The 19,256-nt window shown below is 40.3% G+C and overlaps 3 protein-coding genes across 3 annotated transcripts; 2 read left to right on the top strand and 1 right to left on the bottom strand.

The window, feature by feature from the left end:
* The first annotated feature begins 7,219 nt into the window (after window positions 1–7,219).
* LOC143891028 (uncharacterized) lies at window positions 7,220–8,008 on the top strand. The gene has a single exon (XM_077395686.1). The coding sequence runs from the start codon at window positions 7,220–7,222 to the stop codon at window positions 8,006–8,008; it is 789 nt and encodes a 262-aa protein (XP_077251801.1).
* An 81-nt stretch (window positions 8,009–8,089) lies between these two features.
* Window positions 8,090–8,749, top strand: LOC143891027 (uncharacterized). Its single transcript, XM_077395685.1, has one exon. It carries the CDS (start codon window positions 8,090–8,092, stop codon window positions 8,747–8,749), a length of 660 nt encoding a protein of 219 aa, XP_077251800.1.
* Window positions 8,750–10,719: 1,970 nt separating this feature from the next.
* On the bottom strand, window positions 10,720–11,748 carry LOC143891026 (putative ubiquitin-like-specific protease 1B). The gene is made up of 5 exons (XM_077395684.1): window positions 11,638–11,748; window positions 11,436–11,531; window positions 11,136–11,354; window positions 10,952–11,049; window positions 10,720–10,867 (listed from the first exon to the last, which is right to left on the bottom strand). The coding sequence occupies exons 1-5, from the start codon at window positions 11,746–11,748 to the stop codon at window positions 10,720–10,722; spliced, it is 672 nt and encodes a 223-aa protein (XP_077251799.1).
* Window positions 11,749–19,256: the final 7,508 nt, after the last annotated feature.

Genomic DNA, 19,256 nt, shown 5'->3' with positions numbered 1-19,256 from the left:
CCCACCATCTCCACCCAAATCTATGCATTATGGTGGGGCCCACCATTTTACACCATGTTTTGAACGGCGGAGTTCCACCAACTCCACCTGATTAAATCCAAGCATAGGGTGGGGCCTACCATTTTACACCATGTTTTGATAGGGTGGGTCCCACTAACTCCACCCAAATCCGTGCACAGGTTGAAGCCCACCATTTTACACCCCTATCAACACTTCACAAACCTATGCCTCGGGGGGCGTACCATTTTCCATCATGTTTTGACGAGGTGGGTCACAAGATCTCTACTCATGCCCATGGCATGGTGTAGGGCCCACCATTTTTCACCTAATATTTTGATGCGTTGGGGCAGTGGCAGAGCCAGGATTTATAAAAGGGGGGCAAGCTTACACATGCTCATACATGAGGGGGGCAGGCCTTCAAATTTTAAAGGGGGCTGGGCCCAATTGAGTTGGGCCTATTAAGGATTAAGGATTTGGTCCAACTCAACAGGGCAACTGCCCCCTTATGCTCAATGTAGCTCCGCCCTGTGTTGGGGCCCATTATTTTACAACCATGCATAGCATGGCCAAGAAAGTCACTATATTGCTCTAGCGGTGTTTCAGATTTTTCATACGGGGTGTCTGCACGCAGCTGCCCATAGTCGCCCTTGATATTTGATCCAACAACAGCTGCGTACCAACTAAGTTGTACCCCGATTACATGCAACTATGCACCTACACTATATAATTTGACAAGCCCTATATCATACCTACAAATTTCAAGCTCTATTTTCTTTACTTTTTCAGTTTGTCATTCTTCACTCACCCGATATTGATGAATCGGGCTTTCACCCATTGTGCAATATTCCCTACTTATTCAAAACTTTGTTTTGAGTGATGCTCATCCACTTGAGATTTCAACACTCAAAATTCAATGCATCCTTCCTTCACATGGAGCGTAAGTTGTACCTTAATTTAAAGTATCAATAAAGGATGGTGGTTGGATGTAGAATGCTACATAAGATACCATTTTTGTGGATTCATGGAAAGTGGTTTTGTACCACTATTCTACCCCAAGGGAGCCATTCGACCCATTGTTTAGGCTGAGAGTCTAAAAATAATATAGATGTACTTCCAATTTGACCATCATTTGAGGAATTGAGGGTGATAAAGTGAACCCATCTTCAATTCCTTGCCTTACAAATTGAAAACAAATCTCGTTAAATTATACTAATAGAGACTACATCTCAATCACCATAGACATGCCATGAAGTTCAAAAATATTATGAACAAATTCTATGACTACTTTCCACTTATTAATGGTATGAATGATTGCCATAATTTCCATCTCATTTGTTGATAAAAGTATACTTCTACCGCTTAAGGCAATGGTCATCCTTCTTACATCAAAGCTTCCCAAACGCAGCTCCTAATTTGTCAAGATCTCAAATGCCTCCGTGAAATTAGGTAGTGCCAACATGTGTTGAGGAAATTATTTATTTTAGAACCTTCAAAGTAGGCTCCAATTCACCACTCCACTTAAACTAATCCTTCTTCTAAAATGATGTTCACAGAGCATCGATCCCTCGTTAACATGGACATAATTCCGGTAGATATATCTGACTCCTAGAAAAAACATGAAGATGTTTTATGGAATTTGATCCTTAATGGTGTGTTTGGATTGCCAGAATCAGCAATCAGAATCGGTGTTGGATTACGTCTCTGCTGATTCCAGCATCTGGATCAATTTTATCGGTGTAAATGGAAACCCCAAGAGGATAAAAACACTAGAATTTTGAGTGAATTTCATTACCGACTAAGGCCCTGTTCGTTTGAGATTATGCCAACCGATTGTGACTCCAAAACCAATTATTGGACTCAAAATTAAACATAAATTGTAGTGCAATAATTGGTTTTGGACTCGCAATCGGTTGTAAACGAACAATGCCTAAAGAGGTGGTATTCTTGATTCCGGGTCTCTATCTACCGAAATTTTCACTCTAGCTATCACTTTGTCTAATAAAATTCTCTCTCTCCAAACGAAAATCCCTCTCCAGATGTTTTGCTCTGGAACGAAGGTAAAAGATAAACCATTGCGGGGGAAAAGTGCATCACATCTACATGTTTTTTGTGGTTTTCTTGATATCTCTTTTTAGGGTTTTTGTGTCTCGGACGATGGAGAGTACTCTACGAGGAGCATCAGTAACGAGATGAGAGAGACGATTGGATTCTGGAGCTTACCCATACAAAAGAATGGGAATTGGAATTCCATTTATGGGCAGAATCAGAATAGGATTGAAATGGGATACTAATTCCAATTCCTGATTCCGGCAATCCACTCTTAAAAGTTTACCGTACTTGCTATCCTTTGTGAATCAATCAACAACCACAAAAGATATATGCACAATATACATTATCGAAGCTACAATTGAACCATTTTATAAATAGTTGATTCTCATATAGAATGGTGAATACAAGCTTCAAATAGATGAGTCTTTCTATGATTCAATATTTCATAAAAAATATAAGCCATGTTAGGCAACCATGAAAAATTATTCCGTGGAATATTCGTGCGTCCAATTGCGTGGTAGGTGCTGAGAAGGAAGGAGAGGGAGAGAATGGAGTGGTGGAGTAGACATAGCATCAAAAGTCCTCAAAAAAATAGTGAAAAGAAAATATCTAGGAAAATTTGTTAGAAAAATGCAAAGTTTTCATTATATTGTGAAAAAAGGGTAGTCATTTCAAATTTATAAAAAAGGGGCTGTCATGGTACAAAAATAGGCCTTTAGGACAAATATACCCCTTGCTTTTTCCCACCAACTTTATAAGCTCTAATCCCTAAGGTATTTGACCTACCACCTTCTCTTTTTCTTTCTTCTTCCCCAACCAACTTCCAACGTGAAAAACAATCATTGTTGGATACCTTGGTAGCTCATCCAATGTGAATAACAGCCAGTCTTTTGGAAAAAAAACATCATTAAACATAACTCCAAGTATGGCCATTCTCCTCTACTTGAATAGGGTTTACATATTCTTTTCATGTTTTCATGTTTTCATGATTTCTTGGGTTTTCATGTTTTTCATGTTATTTGTGCGTTATTTTCATGTTTTCATGGTCTACCAGCCTCTTTATTTGGATATTACCATGTTTATCTTGACCTCTCTCTCTCTCTCTCTCTCTCTCTCTCTCTCTCTGTGTGTATAGAGAGAAGCCTGATTGGACATCGTATGTATACCTGGACTCTTGGAACTATTAGTTAGGCTTCGGAACCACAATTTAGTGGTTCCTCGGAGGTTAAATAGTGGTTTCATGACTGTAAATTATGGTTCCCAAGTGGTTGGTACATTGTAATACTACTTTATTGGTTGTGAAAGGGATCATGACTGTATCATTAGTGTTTGGAACATATTGGAACCATTACGTAGGCCTTGGAACCACAATTTAGTGGTTTCGAGAGGTTACATAGTGGTTCCAAGACTCAAAATTGTAGTTTCAAGAGTCCAACTAGTGTTTGGTATATTATTACAATATTTTAGGGGTTTTAAAAGTCATCATAGACGTATCATTGGTGTTTAAAACATATTGGAACCATTACTTATGCCTCGGAAACACAATTTAGTGGTTCGAAGACATTTTTTACCGCTGAACATGTGGTTCACTAGTGGATCTGGGGTATAAAATGTGGTTCCGTAGTGGTTCTGAGATATAAAATGTGGTTCCTTAGTGATTCAGGAGTATAAAATGTTGTTCCCTAGTGGTTTCGGAGTATAAAATGTGGTTCCCTAGTGGTTTCGGAGTAGAAAATGTGGTTCTGAAGTATAAAATGTGGTTCCTTAGTGGTTCCGGGGTATAAAATGTAGAAAATGTGGTTCCGTAGTGGTTCCATAGTAGAAAATGTGGTTCCCTAGTGGTTCCGGGCTATAAAATGTGGTTCCCTAGTAGTTCTGAGGTATAAAATGTGGTTCCCTAGTGGTTCCGGGGTATAAATGGTGGTTCCTTAGTGGTTCCGGGGTATAAAATGTGGTTCCATAGTGGTTCCGGGGTATAAAATGTGGTTCCCTAGTGGTTCCAAAGTATAAAATGTAGTTCCCTAGTGGTTCCGTGGTAGAAAATGTGGTTCCCTAGTGGTTCCGGGGGTGAAAATTGTGGTTCCCTACTGGTTTCAAGCTATAAAATGTGGTTCCGTAATGGTTCCGCGGTAGAAAATGTGGTTCCGTAGTGGTTTCGACTTATAAAATGTGATTCCGTAGTGGTTCCAGAGTAGAAAATATGGTTCCCTAATGGTTCCGAGGTATAAAATGTGGTTCCCTAGTGGTTCCGAGGTATAAAATGTGGTTCCCTAGTGGTTCCGAGGTATAGAATGTTGGTCCCGAGTGGTTCCGGTGTATAGAATGTTGTTCTGTAGTGGTTCCGAGGTGTAAAATATGGTTCTGTAGTGGTTCCGGGGTATTAAATTTTGTTCCGTAGTGGTTCCGGGGTAGAAAATGTGGTTCCTTAGTGGTTCCGGGGTCATAATTGTGGTTCCCTAATGGTTCCGAGCTATAAAATGTGGTTCCCTAATGGTTCCTTGGTAGAAAATGTGGTTCCGTAGTGGTTTGGACTTATAAAATGTGGTTCCCTAGTGGTTCCCAAGTGGTTCCGAGGTATAAAATGTGGTTCCCTAATGGTTCCAGGGTTGAAAATGTGGTTCCCTAGTGGTTCCGGGGTGGAAATTGTGGTTCCCTAGTGGTTCCGAGCTATAAAATGTGATTCCCTAGTGGTTCCAGGGTATAAAATGTGGTTCCGTAGTGGTTTCGGAGTATAAAATGTGGTTCCCTAGTGGTTTCGACTTATAAAATATGGTTCCCTAGTGGTTCTGGGGTAGAAAATATGGTTCCCTAGTGGTTCCGAGGTATAAATTGTGGTTCCCTAGTGGTTCCGGGGTATAAAATGTGGTTCCCTAGTGGTTCCGAGGCATAGAATGTTGTTCTCGAGTGGTTCCGGTGCATAGTATGTGGTTCTGTAGTGGTTCCGAGGTATAAAATGTGGTTCCGTAGTGGTTCCGGGGTATAAAATTTTGTTCTGTAGTGGTTCCGGGGTCAAAATTGTGGTTTCCTAATGGTTCCGAGCTATAAAATGTGGTTCCCTAATGGTTCCTTGGTAGAAAATGTGGTTCCGTAGTGGTTTGGACTTATAAAATGTGGTTCCCTAGTGGTTCCGGGATAAAAAAATGTGGTTCCCTAGTGGTTCCGAGGTATAAAATGTGGTTCCCTAATGGTTCCAGGGTTGAAAATGTGGTTCCCTGGTGGTTCCGGGGTGAAAATTGTTTTTTTCTAGTGGTTCCGAGCTATAAAATGTGGTTCCCTAATGGTTCCGGGGTATAAAATGTGGTTCTGTAGTGGTTCAGGGGTATAAAATGTGGTTCCGTAGTGGTTACGGGGTATAAAATGTGGTTCCCTAGTTCTTCCGGGGTGTAAAATGTGATTTCGTAGTGGTTCCGGGGTGTAAATGGGGTTCCCTAGTGGTTCTGAGGTATAAATGGTGGTTCCATAGTGGTTCCGGGGTATAAAATGTGGTTCCCTAGTGTCCGAGGTATAAAATGTGGTTCCAAGAGTGTAAATAGTGCTTCCAATAGTTTAAAATATGGTTCCAAGAGTGTAAATAAGGGTTCATGCTTTGTAAAAGTGGTGTAATACACTGGGAACCATAATTTAGTAGTTCAAAGAGTGTAAGTAGCGGTTCAAAGAGTGTAAATTATGGTTCCAAGAGTGTAAATAGACTTTCATGCACTTTATAAGTGCTTCCAAGAGTGTAAATTATGGTTCAAAGAGAGTAAATAGGGGTTCATGCTTTGTAAAAGTGGTTTAATACATTGGGAACCATTATTTAGACCTTGGAATACTCTTGGAAATTATGGTTCCAAGAGTGTAAATAGTGGTTCCAAGAGTGTAAATAGACTTTCATGCACTTTATAAGTGATCATGAGTGTATTGATAGTGATTAAGGTACTCATACTCAGTATGTATATAATCGGACCATTATGAACACCTTCAAACCATAATTTAGTGGTTCCAAAAGTGTAATAGTATTATTTTGGTCCAAAAGTGATCATAAGTGTACTAATAATGGTTCTTATCGAAACATGGTGTGCAAAAATGGTGGAAAAAAGGGCTTATTTTATATTACACGTTGATGGGTACTTGAAGGATGAAGTATCATTCCAATATATTGGCGGGACGAAAATGTGTTTAACTGTGAATCGCCATATAAATTTTTTGAAATTTCAGTCTCTAATTCACCAAAGGATTGGGATCACAGGAATCAGCGTGTCATTATCTATAAAATGTCGATATGTCATGGATCCATATCAAATCGTGTTATACGACATTCGAAATGATGATGAGCTAGGTATGGTGATGATGCTTTTTGAGAATAGCCTCTTTAATTCTATCGTCCTGTACATAACTAAAGAGTACATAGTTGGAGAAATTATATCTGCACCCATCCCCATGAAGAGGTCAAATATTAACTCAGCTGGACTTTGGCATTCTTTAAATTCTCATTCCATTAAAATATTATCTCATGTGGAAATTCTCATTGCTCAGAAATGTAGTTGATATAAATGAACATTATGAAGCTTCTACTCCAATCGAACCTGCTTTGAGTCCCAAAAATAATTTTGTTCGTGCAGTGTCAGCAACACCTATTCCATCTGAAGCTCCCAGCAAACGAATACGACATGGCGAAGGACATACCAACCATAGCTACTATCCGTGTATGAAATTGTGATTCATTGATGAAATTGTCATTCCATTATTGTTAGTCTAATGTTGATCGGGTCGACAAATATTTAGTAGACTTGGATGAAGATTATGAGGATCCAATTTTTAATAAGACAGAAGAAGATACAACTGAACATAGGACCACTTCCATGTAATAAATTATAGAAATTATATTTAGTTGGGAGGTTCTATTTTTGTCTCATTGAATTTCATTCTAACCTAGTCCTTACCATACAGGCACGATGCACGGTCCAGTAGGGATTTTCATAGTGATATGCATGTTAATGATGCCATTTGCGAGGATGGTGATGAGGACTTTGATGAGGACAATGAAAACTTTGATGAGAGCGATGACAGCCAAGGTGTAGAGCAGGATGGTGTAGATGATTAGGATAGTGTACACAACATTATCGGAGACCAGGATGGTGTACATAACATTATCGGCGACCCGTTCGGTAATACGTATACAAGGGAGCCGATGGAAGTAGATGAAATGGTTGTGGATGAATTAAATGTGGGGAGAATAGGACTTGAGGAGTTGAAGGTGGGGGGAATCTTCCCGAATTTAAAAGTATTTAAGAACAAAGTTAGAGAGTATGCAATTGATAGGTGTTTTGTATTCGTCTCAGTAGACTCAAAACCTACAAAGTATGCTGTTAGATGCAAGAATGGAAGTTGTCCTTTCAGAATCAGTGGGGCAAATTACCTGGATTGTGTTAGGGTGAACAGGTTTGTGCCAGAGCATACATGCTCAAGTACGATGAGTGGTAATGATCATCCCCTTGCCACAGCATCTTGGGCAGCAGAAACCTGCCTAGGGTTATTTCCCCGTCCAGGAGACGTGACGCCTAGTTTGATAAGAGCATACGTCAAGGATAAGTGGAGTATAACCTTAAGCTATACGAAGGCTTTCAATGCGAAGGTCATTATACACGAAATTATGTGTGGAAATGCGGAGGCTCCTTATCGCATCCTTCCTGCATATGCTCAGGAGATGGAGAGATGTAATCCTGGCATCATTATGCGTGTATACCGAACCCGGCAGCTATGGGGTAGTGGAGATGACACATTTGGTCGTTTATTTTGGTCATTTGGCCCCAGCATCCGTGTGTTCAGTCGAACAGTTAGACCCCTGATACTAATTGATAGGACACATTTGCGAGGAAAATATAAAGGAATCTTATTGGCTGCGACAACTCTAGATAGTGATGGTGGATTATTTCCGTTAGCTTTTGCTGTTGTTGAGAACGAGAACTTTGACAGTTGACTATGGTTTCTTCTTTTACTCCGCCAGAGGGTGATTCCAGTAGACAAAAACAACAATGAATTTACGATTTCCTCCGATCGGATGAAGGGTCTGCTTAGAGTTGTTGCTGAAGCATTACCGGGATCATACCATAGCTACGGTATTCGTCACCTCAATGCCAATCTGTTGAAGACCTTTAAGAGTCAAAAACTTTGTAAACTATTTTCGAGAGCGGCATATGCCTTAAGGGAGAGTGACCATAAGGAGGCGATGGAACTCATAAAAGCAAAGAATGAAAAAGTAGAGAAATGGATATCTGAGATTCCTAAAGAAAATTGGGCTAATGTACATTTTAAAGGGGCCAGGTGGAATGTGCTCACCACTAATGCAGCAGAGTGCTTCAACAACGTATTGAAGGACGCAAGGGAGTTGCCGATTGCTGCTCTAGTCGATCACACTAGATGGAAAGTACAAGACTTCTTCCAGTTTCGCCGGAAAGCTGGGGCTACATGGAAAACACATTTAACTCATAGAGCAGAAAAGTGGTTGGACAGATCATGTTCGTTTGGCAGTAAGTTTCTACCCCGCACGTGTAGTTGGAATGAATATGAAGTGCTCTCATCCACTCATACGAATAGTGTGGATTTAGAGAAGAAAACATGTATGTGTGGTCTTTTCCAAACGATGGGATTGCCGTGTGGGCATGCCATAGCAGCTATGGGATTAAATAAGCTTGACAGATATAAGTACTGTCAGGATTAGTTTTTGGCTTCAACATATCGGAGTACGTATGAGGAGGTGATTCATCCAACTTTAGATCGAACACAATGGCCCGAGCCATCCCATGATTTACTAGTACTATGGCCACCGCAAGTAAGATGATAGCCCAGACGACCCAAAAAGTACGAATAGAGAGAGGGCTGCAATTTGGACAACATCACAACTGCAAATCATGTGGGGAACCTGGACATAACAAAAGAACGTGTAAAAATCCTCCCCTCATAAATCGTCAGTTAAATATGACTCCCATCGGTCCATCCGCACCTACACAGAACAGGTATGTTTCATTATTACGCACTCGATATGATTTTCATATTAAACCCATCATTTTATTGATTGTAGCAACTTTCTCTTGTAGGTCCGGAGTGTCCTTCGCACCTCCTTTCTTTACTTAGGGATGGAGTTGTTGGTTTTTCTGTACAAAGTGGCAATGATTTTGGGAACCTTGTTACTACACATGATACTTGCTCACACAAAAATTGTAAAAATTAAACGTTGTTGTAGCCACTAGTTGGCCGGAACTGTACATTTTTTGGAACCACAATTTTGGAACAACTGGTTGAACAATTTTGTTTGGAACCACAATTTTAATTGCTATTGAATACACCCTGTTCATATTGGAACAACTGTTTGAACACTTTTGTTTCGTTATTGCCATGTTTATCTTGACCTCTCTCTCTCTCTAACTCTCTCTATCTCTCTATCTCTCTATCTCTCTATCCCCTCTCTCTCTCTCTGTGTGTATAGAGTTGGTCTCCAATCTGGGTTTATTCGGGAGTCCGAAAGAACCTTCGGAAGTCCGACGATTAATTCGGACTCCCGAATTAATGCCAGTAGAATTGGCCTCCAATCTGGGCATCCGTCGGGAGTCCGCATGACGCTTCGGACTTCCGATTCGGACTTCCGAAGGTTCATTCGGACTCCCGATGGACTTACAGTAATTTTGGGTTCCTACTGGGCATCATCGGGAGTCCGAAGGAAGCTTCGGACTTCCTAATCAGAATTCCGAAGCTTCATCCGGACTTCCAGTAGTTTTGGGTTCCTACTGGGCATCATTCGGGAGTCCGAATGAATCTTCGGACTTCCGAATCGGAATTCCGAAGGTTCATTCGGACTCCCGATGGACTTCCAGTAGTTTTGGGTTCCCCCTGGGCATCATTCGGGAGTTTGAATGAAACGTTCGGAAGTCCGAAGATTCATTCGGACTCTCGATGTAGTTCCAGGTTTTGGGTTCCTACTGGGCAACATTCGGACTCCCGAAGAAGTTCCAATAGTTTTGGGTTCCCCCTGGGCATCATTCGGGAGTCTGAATGAAACGTTCGGAATTCCGTTTCGGAAGTTCGAAGATTCATTCGGACTCCCGATGCAGTTCCAGTAGTTTTGGGTTCCTACTGGGCATCATGCGAGAGTTCGAATGAAACATTCGGAATTCCGTTTCGGAAGTCCGAATATTCATTCGGACTCCCTATGCAGTTCCAGTAGTTTTGGATTCCCCTCTGGGCATCATTCGAGAGTCGGAATGAAACGTTCAGAAATTCGTTTCGGAACTCGGAAGATTCAATTGGCGGCTCGGGAGTACACCATATGATTCGACTCTGATTTTAAGCCTGTTGCATAGATGGTGAGAATGGGGAGGCTATTTGGGTGTTTCTCAATTACGAAGTCCTGGTAAATAATTCATTTGTTTCCCCACAAAATGTCTTCTTGTTAACACTATGTAAAATGTGTTATATAATGTTGGTTATATATAATTTTTCCAGCCATTTCCATTACAGAACTCACAAATTAAACCTGCAGACATCGATATGCATCGCTATGTATCAAGCACAAAATAACTGAAACAACAATTACATTACAAATCATGCCCACGAAACAAGACACTATTACAAATCATCCCACGAAACAAAACAACAATTACATTACAAAGTTACAACATGACTTCCTCCCAAAAGTTAAATGGATACTTTCCCATACACCCCATTTAACATTTCAAAAAGTAGAGAAGTTCGCATAGCCATAATATCTTTCTGGGTGAAATCCAAACTAGCGTCACGGCTGAGGTATTCCAACTCTTTCAAAATGAACAGCCCACAATCGTGGCTGCAAAACATGAAGAATATGCAACAATAAGAATCAATCGTTTACGTAGGTTTCCCAAACTCAAGTAATTGGAAGTTACATCACCCGTTATTTTGTATGGGCCGAACAACCACTTCATCAATGGGGAATGCACTTATATCAATGTCTTTCACCCTTTTGAACCATTGAACAAGGTAATCAACCTACAAATCAATAATTCAGTACGTTATGTTAGTAGTCAGCATAAATTAATATTTGGCCTACGAAACAAGTTTAGGGTAGTACTCACAAGGGGTTGCACCCTTCTAGGACCCGAGCGAGCGACTAGAGAGTCGTAAAGAGCGAAGGTACACTGACCCATATCCAAGAGTAGAAGAACCCAATGAACCAAATCTATGTTGATTGGAATGAGTACTTTTCTTAGCTCTTTAAGTGGGATATTCTCTAGACGCTTTACGAATCGGGAACATGCTTCAGGATTTTCACATCTATCGGATATTATAAGTTGCTGCAACCACGAAAACAAATGTTAGAATTGCCGGCAGCTTCAAATACAAAAATCATTACTTGTAAGTCACTTTAATCTCACAGCTAGATGGGTAGTAAGACAAATGCATGCTCCCTTTTGTTCTTTTCGCAAACATTCATCCCACAAGTTCAAGTAGTCGGTATATACATTAACGATCTACAGAACAGACCATTGGTCAACGAGAAGGAACTTAATAAGAAATGTGCGCTCACTCTTTACGTTACTCAATGAACCATATCTAACAAATAATATAAAATCTTACCGGAGATGATAACCACCCTCTACGATCGCTTAGTAGAAGCAAGTCTTCTTTACACATGTAGTACCCATCACTTTCAATGACTTTGTCATTGCAAATCCAGTAAAAAGTCATCTCCCTCTATGGACCTTAGCTCAGATCATTCTACTGAAACAACCTATCTATGAATTTAATCGAACAAGATAGAGTTCCAAAAAATGAAACAGGCTTTCCAACACAATCTAAGTTATAAGGAATTTACCAAGGTTGTAGCGCTGCCAATGCATCCACCTTGCTCGCTGCAGGCCTGGTGACTTTGCCAAGAGCATCCTTGAATTTCTGCTGACCTATGTAATATGGTGATCTCATTGCTCTACTAGGTCTTGTTCGCCTTCGACGTTGCTTTACATTGTTTTCAATGCTCCATTGTTTACTCTTCATTTCGGGAGTGTCAAGCAAGATAGCAACTATATTAGCTGCAGCCTCCCGGTCATCCTCTGTAATTTGACTATTAATATAGATCTGGTCTATTTGATCAACAACCACATCTTTCCCAACATCATACCCAAACTCTACAATATCCATCGTCTTCGGATCTTCTACTAATCCACCCTTCCAACGTCCCTTATCACTCCCTATCCCAACGTCCCCATCTTTCTTTTCAATATGTCCTGTTTTATCCACTTGTTCATCTTCATGTGTTTGCTTCTTCTTTGTTCGAGCATCTTTCTTTTTATCCTTCACTACCTTCTCCTCCTCACCCAATAACTGTATACCTTTCTTCTTCAATGAATTTGTCCATTTCAACTGACTTTTTAGCTCCCTCACTTCACGTTCAAGTTTCACTATCCTCTCCAACAAAGAACTATGAGATGCGGATTCCTCTACTTCTTTCAGAAGTCCCTCTCTTACTTTCATCCCTCTCCTTCGTTCTCTCCCCTTACATGCCACAATTGGCCCGATCGCATCCCCCACTGTAGGCACAATTGCCCCAATCGAATCCCCCACTGAATCCTCTACAACACCAACAACGTCGTCCTCAACCTGGGCGAGCAGTAGGGCTTCCTCCCTCGCCATAGCTTCAACCATCAGAAGCACCTGAAATAAATGTCATATTTTTTTATTACAAATACAAATGTAAGAAAACAACACGCAAGACATACATACAACGACCAATTAACATTAATCTCTCACCTCTGTTGCTTTCACCATCCCATCACCAACACGGTCAATCAACTTTCTATGCTCCGTCTTCTTGGTATCCTCACCGATCCACTTAAATAGACGTGTATAAGCATCAGGGTAATCAGGTACCCAGAACGTGGTATGCTCAAATAGCCATACCTGAAATCACGCTACATTATTTATGCACTCCTATAATTTAGAAATAAGTAACTATAAGGCATGAATGGAAAATTACCTGTAAAATGATAGAGCAACCCAATATATGCCCCTTTCCACCAAGTGCAGCATGTGAATTTATGGACCTGACCAAGAATTCATGAACAAGATAAGCCCACGCAACATCTCCTATAGTCCCCAAATCAATATAAGGGAACAGGCAAGAACATGCCTTGTGATCCCTCTGTGCGAACAAGACAGTACTGCAGAATAACAAGATCACATGTTTCACTGTCGACTTTATCGACTCTTCTTCATTTGAATCCATTTCTGCATGAATAACATTTACGACCTCTTCGAAGGTGGTTGTTGGAAGCCCAAACCTCCAACCATCCACCCTTGTCATGCTATCACAATCTAGTTGCAGCCTCTCCCCTCTCATAGTTAAGCCTAATATTTTGGCTACATCACTAACTAGAAAAGGAACTACAATGCTCCCCAATCTAAATGCTTTCCGCTTCGGATCCCACTTTCTCACCAATGTCGTTAAAATCCTCTTGCGCAACTCGACATCTTCGAGGTTCTTGTGTAGTAGCAAATCTCTGAATGGGGTCTCATTTATCAAATTCTTATGCGCATCATGTAACCGAAACATTTTTAAGGACTTCTGGAAGCGGGAAGGACAACATCTAGATAAGACATATTTGGCCTACAAAAAAAGCTATTAGGAAACAGTTGAGGTAGAAACTTAAGGAGATGCAAATGGAAATGGAGAAGTTAATCACCATGACGAAGCCGCAACGAAGGAAATGGGAACCTTTCTATCCTTAACTTAAACACAATCTGTAGAAAGCAGCGACAACCACTTGAAACACAGTGTTAGTCCCATTCATAGGTAAAGAGAATCAAAATTATCCATAAAGGCCTGACAAATATCCCCAACTCACTTTAGAGTTATACCATTCATTGGATTAGTAGGACCATTGCTATTCATAACAACCATGAAAACATACCATCCATCCAAGACAGAGAAATAGAACAACCATAATAACATATCATACATCCATCCATCCATAATAACATATCAAACCCAAATATAACATACCATCCATCCATCCATAATATCAACCATAATAATATATCACTTCATAACAACCATAATAACATACCATCCATATACATGCCAGAAACACTAAACCAAAAAGTAAATAACTGCATAGGGATCATGTACAGCTCTCATCGGCAGCAACAACCTAATGATCTGGGGGCAGCAGGCGGCGGACCAACTCGCTGAGTGAAGAAACCTTCTCAGTGAGGGAGGTGAATGACGTCCCGTACTCCTGCCAGAGGGTGGAGACCTCGGTGCGTAGGGCGCTCACAGCCTGCTGTGTCGCGACATGGTCCTCATGATGAGATGCAAGGAGCTGAAAAAGCGCAGTAAACTTCTCGTCAAAGTACTGACGATGTGCAACGAGCTCCTCAGCCGATACATGCTGAGCCTGCGGATGAGGTGGTGGAGCGGGCCTCTGCTCATCAAGTCGCATTGCCTTTATAGTTGTACGATTCATTGGATTAGAAGGATGAACGCGTTCTTCGCTACCTTGGATCAGCTTCTCATGTTGGAAGATACGTGTCAGAAGCATCCCAAATGGTAGACTAGCCAAGGCCTTTGTCCTCGTGTCCTCCATGAAGCTAAGTATGATATAGCCAAGGTGAAGGGGCTGGCCCTTTAGAAGTCGATACATAATAAACGCCTCAAAAAGCCGGACCATGTCACTATTGCCTCCGCGAGGCGTGATATTGCTGGTCAGAATCTTGTGTAGGACTTTGCACCTACGACTAAGGGAATTGTAGGACACGTTGGTTGACCCGTCATTAGGTGGGGGTCTGCAACCAAGGTCCCCATAAGCGGTGACAGGATCAACCATATAACGATCAAAGTCATCCATGGTACCGGTCCAGAAGAAAATCTTGTCGCCTGTGGTGGGAAGAGAGGCGACTTCACAAAACTTCTCCATGGTCATGCGAAAGGTTTTATTATTGACTGTGGAGTGGAAGAACTTATAATCTTCGCCGACTCTATAATTGGCATAGAATTGTTTGACAAGAGTCGGGTATGAATCGCAGTGTACTCCGAGAAAATTGACCCATCCAAAGGCCACAAAAAGGGATCGAACATCATATGCGGCAAAATCTTCAAAGATGGTTTTCCTACCTCGCAATATGCCCTTCCTTTCTATACGACGGAAGGAGGATGCCGCCTTTACGGAGCCGACCTCGACATCCTTCTCTCCTTCGCCCATATATTTGGCTTCCTCGAAGGGAGGTGTGGGAGGAGAGGGCTCACGGACAGCCTTCCCATTTCGTTTGCGGCTGGAAGAGCCTTCGGGCACAGTGGCAGTCTTCTTCCCGTTCTTCGTGCGCGGCATGATCTCTATATGGGGTTTTGGCTTAGGTTTTTAGGGGGTTGCAAATATGAAAAAGGAAACCACTTCCACTTCTTATCTGCAGAAACCAGGACAAGATACTTGAACGAAAAGAAACTTCAAACACACTATTATTCCATTCACAAAACTACGATGCAGTATAACACACTTCAAACCACATTTAATTACTATTAGACACATGGAACACTATATAGATACTTGAATTTAAAAATATTTACAGACTTCAAACAAAACCGCTCTTTACAGACTCCGAACCACTTCAAACCACTATCACAGGATCCTCGGAACCACTAAAACAACATTTGGAATCACATATTATGAAATTGGAATTAATATTTACTGCAGAGAGGATCCATTCATACCATTGAAACCACTCAAAACCATTGAAACCCCAAGTGAAAGCCTTCAAAGCATTGAATGAAACCCTTTCACACCGAAAATGAAAAATGCTGAAATACCAAGTAAAATGAAACCCTTTGGAACAACAATTTCGACAGTTGGAACCACATATTAGACTGTTGGAACAGATTAATGATTAGAGGATCCAGGGAACCTTAAATTATATAGTTGGAACCAATATTACTAGATAGAGGATCCATCGAATACTGCTTCCAACTTTCTAATATGTGGTTCCATGGATCCAACTTCCATGGAATACTGGTTCCAACTTTCTAAGCCCTAAATGAAACCCTTTCAAAGCCTAACAAACCAATGCAACCATTGAAACCCTAAATGAATCCATCAAAACCAATTAAATCCATCAAAACCCTATATGAAACACTAAATGAAACCATAAATGCAACCATAAACCATTGAAACCTTAAATGAAACCCTATGAACTAGAGTGAAATCCAACATGAAATATGTCGAAACCATTGAAAACCTAAATGAAACCTTTTGAAATCATTGAAACCCATTGAAATCCTAATTGAAACCCCTTAAACCATTGCAACCATTGAAACCCTAAATGAAAGAATTGAAACCCCAACTAAAACCCTAACTGAAACCATTGATAACTATTGAAATCCTAAATAAACCCTAAATTAAACCCTAAACCATTGAAATACTTTGAAACCCTACATGAAATCCTTCCAATCCCAAAATGTTGTTTCAAACCCTAAATAAAACTATTGAAACCCTAAATGAAACCCTTTGAAACCCATTGAAACCATTGAAAACCAAACCCTAAATTAACCCATTCAAACCACTGAAACCATTGAAACCCTAAATTAAAGCATTGAAAAACCCTACATGAAACCCTAAACCATTCAAACCCATTGAAACCCTAAATGAGATCATTGAAACCATTTAAAGCCCTAAATGAAACCCTTTCAAACCAAAAATCAAAGCCCAACCATTGAAAACCTAGAAACCCTATATCAAAATATTTTGTTTCTAACAATTAATGGTTCCAGCCCATTGAAACCCTAAAAATTCGAAAATCATCCAAATGAAACCCCTTCCAAAGCATTTCAAAGTCTTAAAAAATACATACTAATGCAAATCCGTTTCACACATTAGTAAAGAGGCACTTAAAAGAGGTTCAGAGAGCAACAGACATTGTTAGAAGTGTGTGAGATCCAACCCCTCAAGAAAAAAACCCAAAATAAACAAAACCCTAGATGAAATGTTTCAAAATTACCTTCGTATAGGGGAGGAAACTGATTTCCGGTGAGAGGGGATGGTTTCCGCCGAGTAGGTCGTGCTTCCAGCGAGTAGAACATGCTTCGGGAGTGACGTACGAGGTCGACGGCGAGAAAATTCGTTTCTCCGGCGAGATGAAAGCCTCTTTTGGGAAGAGAGAATGGTAGAAGTGAGAAACGGTGAAAAATAATGGGTTAAAAGTAAAAGTAAAAAACTAAAGAGGGATATTTTCGTCAAATTCACTGTCAAACCGTACCTGACAACCCCTCTTTTACAATTTCTCCAACTCTACCCTTACTTCACAATTCAACCAAAACTTTGCATTTTTCTAACAATTTTTCCAAATATCTATTTAGAGTTTTTGTTTTTCCCTAGTTTTTAGGAGCTTTTTATTCTCCCCTATCTCTCACTCTCTCACGTCTCTCGATCTCACGGCCATATGTCACAACTGGTCCCATGGGATATTTTTTCATGATGGCCAAACACGGCCATGAGGTGGTAAAATTGGCTTAAGTACCTTAGAAATAAGTCATTTATCAGACTTTGAAAGGAGGATAGCACATTAGTAAGACCAACCGACGTATGAATTTGAAGGGCCATTGTCTTAGTTACATCTTCTTTACTAATGTGAATTTGATAGTACTATGAGTGAAGATCCATATCTTTGAAAATAAGTTAAGCCATTCAGCTCGTCCTTCAATTCATCCATGAATTTATCCATGTACTTGTATCATTGACTAGTTTGATTTTGTGGATCCATTGAAGCGGAAGCACGAGCTCTATTGCGGGGGATTGAGATGGCCGGATTGCGAAGTCTGTGCCTGCCCTCTTATCATAGATGGAGATTCTTCAAATGCCTTAGTGTGGGCGATGACAATGCCCCTGGTCCTTGGTAGCTACCCGGCGTAAAATTGGTGATTTGTGATTTATACTCGATCATTCAAGTGTAAATCACTATTAGGTAAATTCTAAATGTTGTCTACTGCTCAGCGTTACCTAATAAAATAAATTAGCACAATAGTCAATTTATAAATAGATTGGTGTTTTCAACGAACAAAAATACACACACACACACACAAAAAGGGTTCCTATGAACCAATATGGTTATGAAAATATTTAACCCAATTGTGAAGTAATATATTAGTTAAATAGAAGGATTTTGTTAACGAGTGCCCGTTAAGGTGCATTGGAAATGTAAATCTACACATTGTTTGAGAAAAAAGACTCAAAAGCCATGCAAAACTCTTAATCCCTATGTAAATTTATTGTAAATTTACATTTTCAATGCACCTTAACAAGTGCCCACGGGGTACTCACTCTTAACAAAACCCATATATATCTAATACTCTATAACATAAGAGAAAATGGAGAATTATTGTCCATTTAACACATCAATGGGGATGATTTTTACCGTTTTTTGCCCTCCCCACATATCTGTACATTCTATCTATGTGAGGGTAAAATCGTAAAAGTACCGACACAGGGTACATGTCTGACAATTACGGAAAAAAACTACCGAGAAGAGGTGAAGACATATGACAATGACGAAAGAACTACTTTATATTACTCATGCGGACACTTGCAAAATATTAACGGATTCCGGGCACCTAAAGAGGAACAACAATTATGGAAACCTCTATCGATTGGAGAGCTAGGATTAGCCTATATCGATTGGAGGGCTAGGATCAACCCATGGAATTGATTTTACGGGCACAACCAATTGATGTTGTGTTCCATCACATGGACGGTTTGGATCAACCTATGAAGCCACATAATTTCAATCTTACCCCCTCCTTTATGCTTTTTTAATAAAAAATCTATAGGGTGATCTTAACCATCCGATTTAAGAGGAACAACATATTATGGAAACCTCTATAGATTGGAGGGCTAGGATCAGCCTGTGGGAATGATTTTTGGGGCACAACCTATTTATGTTGTGTTCCATCACATGGACGGTTTGGATCAACCTATCTATTAAATAAAAACGATGTTACATGCCATGATACATGATGGATTAAATGCAATCAACATAAAGTGTTTTCATGTTGAAAATTACCTAATAAAAAATGAACACAATATATATATATATATATATATATATATAGAGAGAGAGAGAGAGGAAACGGTTCCTACACATATGTGTAGAGAGTTCTCTACACACTAGCTTAAAATACACTGGGGCCCCACATTGTTTGGGTGATCCAAGCCATC

This window comes from Tasmannia lanceolata, unplaced genomic scaffold, assembly GCF_043159265.1.
Source record: "Tasmannia lanceolata isolate RefF3 unplaced genomic scaffold, GAP_Taslan_0.1 ptg000013l, whole genome shotgun sequence".
Classification (NCBI taxonomy): Eukaryota; Viridiplantae; Streptophyta; class Magnoliopsida; order Canellales; family Winteraceae; genus Tasmannia; species Tasmannia lanceolata.
Note: the sequence above shows the minus strand (reverse complement) of the source record. Positions and strands in the feature narration are given on the sequence as shown.